A 13,479-nucleotide genomic window follows, 5' to 3' on the forward strand; every position below is an offset into this window, starting at 1 on the left:
AGTTTTATATGTGGAAGGCAATAAATGTTTTACTTTTTGAAATACATAATTAAGCATAGCAATACCAGTATTAATAATAATAATGCTCTGCTGAATTGCAGGTTTTCATCAATTTCAAGCTCAGAACCACCAATAATGTTAAAAATTTAATTCTAGACCACTGAGGAAATCAGAACACTTAATTCTGAGAAATAGAAAAGAATTTCAGGAGAAAAAAAAGGCAATGCTGTTTTTACATATTTATTTATTTAGAAAATTGGAAATTTAAAAGGAATATTAAGCCTTAGTTATGTCAGCATTTTATATACAATAATTACTATCTAATGATTATATAAACTGATATTACATATAACTGAATAAAAATAAGTATACTTGTATGGATCCATCAGCGATTTTATGTATAGATCATCAGGTTTTAAATCACCTATTTCTCTCGTTACTGACATCCAAAATATCTCATTTACTAAACAGGCAATAGCTGAATTTAAAATCTTAACTACAGAGAAGTTGTTTCTTTAATGTAGATATTAAATGTCTTTGTAGTGCTTACAAATTCTTGAAGTATAATAAAAGTTTCTCTCCATGCTGAAATTTTTTTTATTCATTATTATATTCTAAAACTGTAGGCTCTTTTTAGTTCATAACATGTGATTATTTAAGAACCATATACTTTTCCCCAACTGCAAGGAAGGAAACTAAAACAAAAAAGAGGAAAGGGATGGGGGAAGTGGGGGAGTAAGGATGGGAGAAACAACATTACTTACAAAAGAAATAGAAGAAAAACAAAGAAAAAATGTTTGTGCTCCTGACATATGATTTCATCAGTGTAAAATGATGCAATCTATCCAAATACGGAAAATTCCTCCACCAATGCACATCTGCAAATATCTTATGATTTGCAGGCTTCAGAGAATAAAGTAGGACATTAACATGGTACTGCCCAAGATCACATAATATATATGAGAGATGGGATTTGAACTCAGGTCTTCATGACTTGATTCAGGTTAGTTCTCCATCCTCTAAAAAATTGATGTCAAACAGAAATAGAAAATCTAAGAATCCTTACAAGTTGCATATGAAATTACAAAGATATAAGTTTAATACTACTTATGTTATACTATATTGTTATTTATTTTATTAAATGTTTCTCAATTTAACTTTAATGGGGTTCAGATACACATGAGTTTTTTGCAGGCTGCTTAAAACTTGCAGTCATACTCTTTCTCAACAAGAATACAACTGTTAAAATTATTTTTTAAAAACCCTCACTGTAACTCAGTCTGAACATCTCTCCAAACATCGATCCCCCAACCCTACTTATTCTTCAATAAAGTATTCAACTTTTATTCTCTCTTTCATATGTCCACTCCCAAATCAAACTGAGGGACAACTATCATATGCCTTTCTTACAAAAGATTTCAGGGAAGAAATAAAAAGGAAGCAGTCAAATCTTGGCCCCCTTACAAAAGTACTGCAAAAAAAGATGCTTGGAGGTGATAATTATTGTTTGTTGAATAAATCAGAAAAATTTAGGTGAGACAAAATTATCCTCCAGTTGTATTCCTTTACTGATCCCATAGAAGCCTGTTATGGGTCAGAACTCTGAACTTGAAACAAAGGATTCTTACAAGATACTAAATCAGTGGAATTGATAGAGACTAAATTTATCTAATTTAGCATGGTTCAGAATGATTGATTTAATGCTACAAGAAGATGTTATGGGCCAGAACTTGAAACAAGGTACTAAGTGAAATTGAGGAGACAATGATTAAATCTAGTTTGCATTGATTTAATCCTACAACAAAAAATGGTTTCCTAATGATATAATGATTGGTATATACTCAATGTGGAGCATATAAGGGAGAAGCTCTCAGGGCCAGAAAGGATAAGCACACTAGAAGCTCTCAGAGGCTGAGACAGACTCATTCCATCATCCACCTTTATGGTGGCTGGAGGCTGAAGGACAAACCTTTGGATTCAAAAAGATTTCTGAGGGCAGAGAAGGAGGCAGAAGCTCAAGTTCTTGGAACCAAGGAGAGAGATAGGCCTCTAAGAAAACTAGCCAAGCCGCAAGTAAAGGAGACAAGACTTTGAAGAAGACAATAAAGGATTTGGACTTTAATCCCTGGCTGCCACTTGTGGTGATTACTGAACTGACATGAAGACTGCCTCCAGAGACCCAAGAAAACCTCAACAGAGAACATTACAGAAGCCAAAACAATTAGTAATGACTTATAATTACATTCTTTCACCTTTCAAATTTTCAGTCACTTTCCTTCTCTGAACTCAAGCTATTAATTACAAATATCATTTCCCTGTAAAAAAAAAAACACTGGCTTTAATAAAACTTAATCCTTCACTGTACATACGTTCTCTTCTTGCTAATAAGACATGACTGTCAGTGAATACTCATTCTTATTTAAGAAAAAAAATAGTATTTCTGGAATTGATGTATATTCTCTTTTAAGTTTCAGCTATACTTTGAGTTATTACTTTCACTCCCACTCTCAATAAACTAGTATAGTAAATTTTCTTCTTTCTCAGGACTAAAGATATTTTAATTAATCAAGTATTCTGAAAGAAATGTATTTATACACCATACAGGAATTAGCAATTTTCAAAGAGTATGCTAACAGGTACCTAATGACCATTTAATAAGTGAGCAAAGTACTGGTATTTTTTTTTTTAAAGTACTGGTATTTAAAAACAAAACAAAACAAAACAAAAAACAAAACTTCAGATTCCTGCTAAATTTACTATATATGTCTACTATATATGAATATAGCTGGATACTTAAATATCTTTTCCAGTTTTCATTTTATAAACAAGTCTCCATCATAAGTAAGCACAGCTCAAACATTTTGGACTTACAGGAATAATTCACAAGAAAGCTTATTTCTTACAAATGAAGTCTAAAAATTAAGAAATTTTGAAACTAAAGCAAGTTACCCTAATGTGTGGAATTGAGTGAAGACACTCTCTTGGGAATAAAGCCTCAAATTATGCCTTGTGACTTGAGACTTTTTATTAAAAGAAAAAAAAAAAGTTGGAGGTGATTTCTTTCCCATTTACCTTAATTACCTCTTTTAAAGGCATTTCATTCTTTTGTTTCCGTGTTAGAATTCTGCAATTAGAATGTAAGCCAAAATTCCCCCAAACAATGGGAGAAAGCTTGGGGTGGGAGGAAGGTAGGGGAATGGGGGCTTCTGTGTTCAGGCTATTTAATCTTGTGCTTTGCAGTTTCTACTTTTTCTGACAAATACCATGTCATATGGAAATGCCCTTTCTCATGAGATTGTAATAAACCCCTTTTTGCTTTTTCTTACTCTGAGTCTGTGATTGTTTTTGTAGCTGCTATTGTACCACACAATATGTGGGCTCGTCCAGGATATTTCCTGTTCATGAGGGGTCTCTCCTGAACTGAATCCTTGGACAGGGACCCTCTAGAGAGTTCTCCAGTGATCCTTAATCTTGGCTAAGGAACTCCAAAAGAGAGACAGAGACACTCAGAGAAAGCAAAAATGGAAGTGGGCTAGCAAAGGCTGAGGATTCATCTTGTCCAGCATATAAGCTGAGAAAAGTTTGAAATCAGTCAGATTAAGTTGTGCACAGCTCAACTAAAGGCAAGAACTGCTGAGAAGAAGAGAAACTCTACCAAGCAAATGGTGAGCCAGCTGGGTGACTGGGAGGATTTAGAAAGTTAGTATGTAAAAAGTTCCTCTTTCCCTTTGAATGGCAAGAATTGGTGAGAGGGGAGGACTCTCATCTAAAGATGAGATGGGGAGCTATCTTGATACTAAGAAAATCTTAGGTGGTTTGAGTTCGTAAGGATTCTCCTATTTTCCTTTGGTAAGAGATCAGGTGAGTCCTCCATTAAAAGAGGATAAGATACTGTGAATCTTAGGAAAGGAAAGTAGCTGACTCTAAAACTGATGTCCCAGGAGCATAACTCTTTAGGAAGAACTGGGATGAAGTACCAAAATGTACAGGGATTAAATATTGTTGTTTTGTCTGGGCAGGTGCCCCTAGCTTGGAGGAACTGCAGATCCCCTAAGGGCTAGGTATAAATTCAAAGGAGCCTTCAATACCCAACTGGCTGACTCCCGAGGCTTCTGCCTCCTCACCTCCATTCCAAGGTGAGACTGAGAACAGGAGCTTGATTGATTTAGAAAAGAAATTTGTATTTGTGTGTGTGTGTGTGTGTGTGTGTGTGTGTGTGTGTGTGTGTGTGTGTAAGCCTGTGTTTGTCTTCTGTGTTTCTCTCAGTCAGCCAAATTACAAAAGAAAAAATCTAACTACTTGGGATTTAAAAGCATTTGTTTTGTACATAACTGGATTTATGAACTTATGATAATAGCTTTTAGCTAGAAAAGACTAGTTGGAAGACAGGGCCACACCAAATTTTTTAATTTGCCACACCAAAAAAGAAAAAAAAAGGCATTTCTGTGGACTGCAGAAATAGTTAAAAGTTACAGAACTGTTAAGATATTTTAGTAGATTCCGGGGTTTTTGAAACTAAGTTTTAAGATATTTGGTATTGCCTATCAGCTAAGTTAGGCTTAATTTACAAGATTAAAAGCATTCTGAGGGTCAGAACTTGAGGCTTATAGGGGGGAAAAAAATTGCTGAAGGAAAAACAACCTCTTTGGAATTTTCCAAGCTTCTCAAGTTTCTGGAATCTACTCTGGCTAAGCTGGTGTCCCTGGCTGGCCTGAATTCTGCTAGCGTTCGTGCTGGTGTCCCAACATCTTTGACCTTGGCCCCCCCTCCCCAGCATTTCTGGCATAGAGGGAGGAGTCATCACTTAGACCTGTAGCCTGGGTCCAAATTTCTCAGACCCTCTTCACCCAGGCTCCTAAAGTCCACCAATTTCTTAAAGCCCTGTGGACTTGAAAGGGCAGTTTTCTTCACCTTATATTTTGGGGCTCTGTGTGTTTAAATTGGAATTCTGATTATGAAACTAATTATGAACGAGTTGAGGTGATATCTTTCAAGACAGTTGTGAAAATCAAGTAAAGCTTCATCTACTTCAGAGTTTGAGTAGGCCTGAAAGTCTCTGAGCAAGGCCATACTTAAGTTTCCCTCCTGCTACATTCCCATGACATCATTTTCTCCCTATTTTGATCAAATATGGGCAACCATGTACTTATTGATCAAGTTCAATTTCTTGGGTAGTTCCCGAGTTTAGAATGTAAGACTCTCAGCCAATGAGGATGATGGTGAGTGGTGGGAGGGTATTTGCATTAGGGACTATTGCAAACCTGTCCCAAAAGGTGCCTCCTCCTTTTGATTGCTTGCTCAATGGGAGGGAAGCTTGATTCTCAGGAGAACATACAATAAACTTTTGCTTTGCTCCTAGAGATCTCACCGGTTTTTTATTAAATGGTGACCCTTCACTATTCTAAGCCACACAATTACTATTAACTAGTGTGTGCTAAAATTGTGAACTTGTTTATTCTGGTATAAGATTTTAGAAATGTGTGCATTGATATTGAAATGTTGTTACTAGAAATTTAAATCTGTATTTGATTTTAAGTTAAAAATTTTGGTTCTCTGGTAACTAACCTTAAGAGATCACTTGTTTGTATCTCCTAATTAGATAAAATATATTTAAGCTACTAAATTGCTAAATTGGATACTGAGCAGTTTGTAAAAATTGCACAAATTGTACTTTTAACATTTTATCAACCCAGCTAGATATGAGATATAAATTTTGTGAAATTTAGAACAAAGTTTGTCTTGCTTTCTCCCTTTAACAAAGACAAGAATAGACGCTGGTAGGGAAAAAGGACAAGCCAGGTCCAGAGGGATTGGAGACTGAAAACAAGATATTGGAGGAAATGTATCAAGAATGGTGTGAGAGATCTTCAAAGGATAACATATAAAAGAGGAGGGATTGAGTGGAATTAACTGAGTGAAGATACTCTCATACTGTAATGGGAATAAAGCCTTAGAGGATACCTTTTAAACAATTATGATTTCAGACTTTAGAAAAAAAAAAAAAAGTTGTAATTCTTTGTCCCTTCCAGTTTCTCACCACCTCTTAATCAGCATTTAAGTATCTCTTTTAAAGCCAATTCTTTTTGTTTCTGGGTTAGATTTTTGCAATTAAAACATAAGGCCAGACTCCACCAAATAATAGGAGAAAAGGCCGAGAGAAGGGAGCTCGCTTCTGTATTAAGGCTATTAATCATGTATTTTGTAATTTTTACTTTGCACTCCTTTTACTGACAAACACCTAGTCAGATGGGAGATGCCCTTTCTCCCAAGATAGTAATAAACTTCTTTTTGCTTTTTCTTACTGAAAGTCTGTTTTTGTGGCTGCTACTGTCCCACACATTAATATGATAGATTACTGTATGACACTTACTGATAAAATGTTATAGCTCAGTTTTATTAAAAGCAGTAAATACATGGACAAAAATGAAACAAAGACCACAAAATTTCAATAGCTACACAATTAAGATTTGTCTCAGTTTCTTCATGTGAAAAGTAGGATTAACAAGTGCATGTTGTCGGCCTAATGATGCTATTTTGAGGATAAAGAAATTTATATGTGCTACTATTTTAATTATACAATATTATACTTATTCTTACTCCAAGAAAGGGTGCTAAACTAGATAGGAGATTCTGGAATGAGAGATGATTAAAGATAGTAAACATCTAGTGACACACTAAAAGGTTTTTTTCCATAGGATCACAGACATAAAGCTAAAATGGAGGCCAAATTATACTAATTTGGAAAGCTACATTTTTACATATAAGGAAACATAAGCTAGGAGAAATTAAATTATTTGCCTAAAGTTAAAAAATGTTAGAGAGGCAATATTTTAATGGAATGTGAATTCCTGACTAGAAGCAGAGTACTTTCTAGCCACTAAAAACTCAAAAAATTAGGCTGACCTTCACTTTACCTTTAAAAGAAAAGTAAATAAAACAAGGATCTATTTTCATTTATATAAAAAGGGGAAATAGGACTAGTGCTATCATAAAAATTTTCATGTTCAATTTTATTGTAATGCACAGGTTCCAAAAAGAAAGAGGCATTTATGCTATGTAGATTTGTTTTATAAACAGGTATCACACCAAGAGTGGTAGGAATGGGATATAAATTCCACTAAATATATATGCAGATAAATTTTGCTACGGTTATATTATTTAAATAAAAAAGTAGGCGACCTAAATTCTCGTATCTAATTTTTTAAAAAAAGATTAACAGTAAAATGTCCTTTTTCTAAGAAGGCTTTTTTACATTTAAAATCTATTAGAACTAAAATGGAGTTTAAAAATCATCTAGTCAAACTCTTCATAAACACAGATAAGGAAAGAGATCCATAAAAAGGAAATGACTTAACCAAGAACAATTAGTGGCAGGACCAAGTGAAGAATCTCCATCTTCCATTTTTTCCAATCAACAGTTGGGTATTTTCCCTACTAACATCACTTTTTTAGGTTGGCTAGATAAAAGGTTAAGTCAACCCAGAATTAATAAACGAATTTCTCACCAGTTTTTTTGGCTTCAAACACAGATACAAAATTATGTTGTGACAAATTGCTGTCTAAAACTAAAATAACAAAGGAAAGTAGCCCTCACTAAACTTTTTACTCTGCTTAATAATACTTATTGATATACAACAAAATTTTTATTAGTTTCTTATATAAGGGACATGTTATTTTTGTTTCTTTCAGTCACCCCCTTTTCCTCCCCCAAGAAACTAAAGATGTTACTCATGGTTTTTATGAGAAGAAACCACACATCTGAGAAGTGTCAGATGTCTTTCTTTGAGAGAGAGAGAGAGAGAGAGATAGTTTGTGTGTGTGCGTGCAAAGGGCTAGAAGGAAGGAGATTTCAGAGCAGTAGAGAGAGAAAATTTTGTTTTATTTCAGATAGCATTGCATATACAGTATTATTTTGAACCTTAACCTATTTTAGTTTTGCTGCAAAATAATCCAGGTTCTTTAAAGAAGTCACATTGTTAAATGTTGGATCATAATGTTGTTCATCTAGTGAGAGCATCATCTCAGGGAAAATGATGAATAATTGAGTTGAAGTCAGACAGAAAAGTTACATGTTTTTTTTCAATTTAAAAAGAGAATGAAAGAAAAGAAGCTCAAAGAAACAAACAAAAAAAAAAAAGGTAAGACCAAGAAATAAACAGTGGAAAGCTGTCCTGAGGATGACTGTTTTGGAAGAGAGAAGGAAACATTAAAGGCTAGAACTACTTGAAAAACTATTGAGATACCTTGCGCTAGTAAATATCAATAAGTGTTAAAAGCTGTCATGCAATGAGAAGGAATGAATTGAGAATCTGTTACTACTAATAAATCAGCAATTAAAGTAAGAAAGAGAAAGAATTCCAGTAGGTTGCATTGATACTTTATCAAAGCTTTATAAAAGATATAAATGAGAAATGAATAGGATAAGAAAGGTATTTCTAACTGTATCAATGAAGAGTATCATACCACTGAAATAAAAATTTATACAATATAAAAATGATACCAAACTGCATCAAATCCCTCATTATAATTTCCTTTCATCATAATTAAAAATATTAATTATTAAGTGCTAAGTACCTATGCAGAGTGTTTATTAACTAGGTCAAGAAACACAGGTTTGCCCTCGAGTTTACACTCTATTCCAAAGATAAAACCTGTACACTATTAAGGAAAATACAAATTACCATGAGTGGAGCGAAGAGTACAATCAACAAGGGGTGAGGGGAGAGAAACCAGGGAAAGAGAAAGCTTCCTGCAGAAGGCTGAAACCTGAGCTGAGCATTGAAATATTCTGAGACTAGGCAGTTACACAAGTATACTCTAGGAATGGGAAATGGCTTGTGTGACTACACTGAAGCATGGCATATATCAAGTGGGGAATTCAATTGGTAGTGGCTAGAATGTAGTCTAATATAATCCAATGTGGCTAGAATACATAGTATACAAAGAAGAATAGTATGAAAGACAAACAAAAAGACAGATATGAATAAGATGGATCTTAAATGACAGGCTTACGAGTTTCAATGTTATTTCAGAAGCAATGAGAAACACCTAAAAGTTTCTCAACAAGAGAATGGTTTGATTAGACCTATGCTTAAGAAATTATTTGAGCAGCTGTGTGAAGTACACTGTTGTATGGTAAGGAGAAGCTACCATACTATCAATGGGAACATACTCAGCTTTCACCAATGAAGGGCAAGTTACTGTTGGACAACAGTGTAATACTGTTCCCTCAGCATCTTGATTTTAAACTTATAAAGTAATACTTGCAAGAACATAAATTTCACAGTTGGCTGGTCTAAGTGGGAGTGAGATGTGGCTGCTTTAGGCCTTCTGCGTGTAATAGGGTTCATCATCTCCCTAGGCCTCAGTGGCTTGATGCCAAGAGATTTAAAAAAAGAAAAAAACAAAAATCATCCATTCCTGGTCCCAATAGTTTAGTCCTTAATACCTGAAGCTCTGCTTAGTGGGATGTTTCCTTTATTTCTAAACATTTATGTTTTGTGGATATGGAGAACCATAATTGAGGCAGTGAAAAGAAGGCTGGCTTTGATCCAATTCTTACAAATAGTACTCATCTGGTTCTATCCTTATATTCAAAATCTACAGTTTTACACTCCATGTACAGTGAAGTCTTTTACAAAAATCAAGAATATAATAAGCCAACAAAAGGATCACAATATAATAATGTACAAGCATCTGTTCTTTTTTGAAGCCTCCTATACAGATATTATGTTTCTTGTAATTAGATCTCACACATGATCAAAGTTCACAGCAATTATTTATTTGGGCTATTTTGTTCAACCAGCAGATGTAGAATGGAGAGAAAAGAGAAAGGAAACAGGAAGCAAATCAAGAGAATTCTGAGAGATGATGAGGAACTGAATTATGGTGGTAGCTGTATGGGCAGAAGGGGATAGGTAGGAGAGAGGTTGTGGGGGTAGAATGAACAAGGTCTGGTAATTAATGTGAAATGGGGGATTGTGGAAGAGTCAGATTGTCACAAGTTAACAAAACAGATATTGGGAGAATAGTAGTACTTCTGATAGAGATGGGATAAAGGCAAATATTGTACTGCATAGCATTTTTCTGAGCTTGTTTTGATACAAGGTTTCTATCACTATTCTAGATTTGGTGTACTGGCAGAACTTTTAGGCCAGCAAGTAGTGTCTGATAGAGGTCTGCAGTTTAGCAGAGTCATGAAGGCTGGAAGTTAAGGGAAAAAAGAGAAAGAGAACCTATAAAATAAATGGCTCGGTCATTCAGTAAATTAATTTAGCATTAAAAAAAAGGAGAATGAAAAGGAAAATGTACAACAGGTAGGAGAAATCACAATAGAAAAGCAATGTCAGAGAAGCAAATAAATGAAAAAAATACATGGGAAGAGAGGGTAAGGCAATAGTATCAGAAGCTTTAGGGAGATCAAACTGTGTAAATACAAAGAATAACCATTGGATTTTATAAGTAAGAGATTGCTAATAACCTTGGAGAAAGCAGTAGTATTAAGTCAGAAGCAAAGGCAGATTTACAAGGTTGTTTAGAAGTGACTCACTCATAAGTAAGTAAAGGCAGAGACAATTTGTAAGACATAAATATCTATTTGCAATACAGTTCAGGTTGGGTTTGAAAACCCAAGTGTTTGTAATGTTTTATATTTATTAATGTTCAGAAAGGCCAATTAATTTGAAGTCCCACTAAAAAGACAATGCATATTGTTTATCCATACCAAGAGGCCTCAAAGTGTGATTCCTGGACTCCTTTGGGTCCCCATGACTCTTTCAGGGGGTCAAAGCCATTTTTATAATAATACTAAGACCAATGCACAGCAATCCAATCTTCAGATATAATCTATATAAACAAAAGTGCTTTAGGGAATCTTCAATATTTTTTAAAAGTATAAAAGAATCCTGAGATCAAAACATTTGAGAACCTTTGATCTATACTATGAATAAACTGCTAGTACACATATGCATTAACATTATTATAATACATAAAACAATCAAGTGCGAATCATTTCAGGGACTCCCAAGTGACATGAAGAGAATTTTATCTAGCTTTTGACAATCATTTTCTTTTTTTAAGACTTTCGTCTTCCAAACAAAGTTTTCTCAGTGAGGGTACCCTACTTCAAAGAAATTACAACTCCTGACACCACAATAATAATGCCTTCTTCCTCCTCATCAAAATATTAACTTTAGAAGGGAATAAGACTATTGGGAAGATATTTAAGAGTTTTTTATATATATCCCTAACAGTACAACTAAAATCACAGCAATTCAGGACATATAAATATATAAAATCCCACAAATAGATTAGAAGCTTCTCATACTTCTTTAAAAAAGTGCTATGAAAAGAAAATGAATTTAAGGAAAATGTACTTATATATTACTTGCTTCTGGAAACATTTCTTGTTTTCCATTCAAAAGATAAAATACCTCTTGATTAAGCAAATAGCAGTATAATCTAAGACTCTGGAAGTTATTTTTAATTCCAAGATAAAAATATGTCAAGTATCTTCAGTATTTCATTCAATAGTTTGATGCTACATTACAAATATATGCTTCCAAATTGCAATGTGAACATAAATATCTTTCAATATCATTTACAGTTAAGTTTCCTAAATACTGTAGGGATTCAATTCTAATAGTGAAAAGTATATGCCACTTTCAAAATATAACCTTTAGCACATAGCGAAAGTTGGATTGTGAAGACACTCATTTAATTTTAATTCACCAAAGAAATAGTTTTAAAAAATCAAATTATTCTCATAGTGACATTTCTAACCTACCTGTATCTTCAATAAATTCCACACATTTTTCAACGAACAGTGGTATAGGCTTCTCAGGTGAAACCAGATCCTGTAGGGGCATCCCAAAGTAATTACTTTCCCAATTCCTACGGGTTGGTGGATTGAAAGTCTTAGTTTTCTTTTTCTGCTACAATAAAACATATTAAAGTTACAATACTATTAATATCAGGCCATTAAAAAATAATGCTATTAGTATTAATCAAAAATTTTTTTGTTAAATGAGGAATAAAACAGTTTAGCTATATGACTACATGACATCAGTAAATAGAAAATTATTTTTGTACATTCATGATACCTTGTTTATAAGGTGCTTTAAAACTAAAGTTATACTTTGTACCCAGAAAGAATTGGTTGTATACTTCTATCCTATTTATATAGGAAAACAGAGTCAAAGTACATTGCAGAGAACAGTAATCTCTATTGACATTAAGTCACACGACTAAGTATCCATAATTCTTTAAAAAATTATAATAAATGCTGATCAAAAAAGGAAAATTCCATCACAGTGAGTCAGGTCACCTAAAAATTGTTTTAGCATATGTTTATACTGATACTTTAACAACATACTCAGAAGTAGAGTCATTTCTAAGATTCACAATTAGGACTAAAACTATATAATATAATATGGCTTAACAACATACCTTTTTTGTTTGTTTTTGGAAACTGGGGCATTTCTACTAAAATAAACATCCTCAGAGTAAAGGGAATTAACAACAAATGACCATTTCTATCGATAAATCCTAAAATGTTCTATATATATTTTTCCTGTATAGAGAGTTCCATGGGAATACAGTTTAAATGTGGGAGCATGGTATTGGTAGACACAACAAAAAGCAATTTTATTCTATGTAATCCATAGCACCCAAATATATTATAATTGGAGAAAGCAAAAGCACAACTAATTATAGACATAAAGTGTTTAGAATAATTACAGTTTTGTAATTACTGCTTTGTTTAGTACAAAGAATTCCAGACCTGGAGTCAACAGAATTCAAATATAGCCCTGGACAGTTCACTTAAATCCTGTTTGCCTCAGTTTCTCATCTGTAAAATGAGCTGGGAAAGGAAATGGCAAACCACTCCAGTAAACTTTATCAAGAAAATCTCACATACGGTCACAAAGTCAGTTATAACTGAAACAACTGAACAAATGAAACAATAAAACTGCTTACAAAAATTGTCTGATGATGCCAGCAACTAAGCTTCCAATAAATTCTTTTTAAGCACTAAAGAAATACAAATGTGTATGCCATAATCTTTCCTCCAAAGTAATCATATGTAAGAGCATCCAAATGTAATGACTGTAATTGTGCTATTCAGTAGTGTCAGTAGTATCATACTCTTTGTGATGCCATTTGGGGTTTTCTTGGTAAATCAAATGAAGTGGCAAACAGGGTTAAGTGACATAAGCAGGATCATAAAACTAGTTAAGTGTTTAAGGCCTGATTTGAACTCAGGAAAATGAGTTTTCCTGACACCAGGCCCAATGCTCCATACAGTAGTGCTCCATTTACTATATCACCTAGCTGCCTTGTATATAAGTAAGAGACTTCATTAATATTTACATTTAATTCTAAATATATTTTTAGAAAGAAAGAATATAAGACAATTCTACATGAAACCATGAATCTATTTCATCATGCTTGTTTCTTTAAGAAAAAAGTATATAAAAA

At 33.6% G+C, this 13,479-nt stretch overlaps 1 protein-coding gene across 1 annotated transcript in view; it reads right to left on the reverse strand.

Moving 5' to 3' along the window:
* Positions 1–13,479, reverse strand: part of ARHGAP5 (Rho GTPase activating protein 5) — a 108,816-nt gene that overhangs the window by 30,959 nt on the left and 64,378 nt on the right. The window contains exon 3 of the mRNA XM_031952253.1: positions 11,786–11,933. Within this exon, the coding sequence (XP_031808113.1) occupies positions 11,786–11,933 (148 nt within the window). The remainder of the gene's footprint in view (positions 1–11,785; positions 11,934–13,479) is intronic.

The sequence above is a fragment of the Sarcophilus harrisii genome, chromosome 2, assembly GCF_902635505.1.
Source record: "Sarcophilus harrisii chromosome 2, mSarHar1.11, whole genome shotgun sequence".
Classification (NCBI taxonomy): domain Eukaryota; kingdom Metazoa; phylum Chordata; class Mammalia; order Dasyuromorphia; family Dasyuridae; genus Sarcophilus; species Sarcophilus harrisii.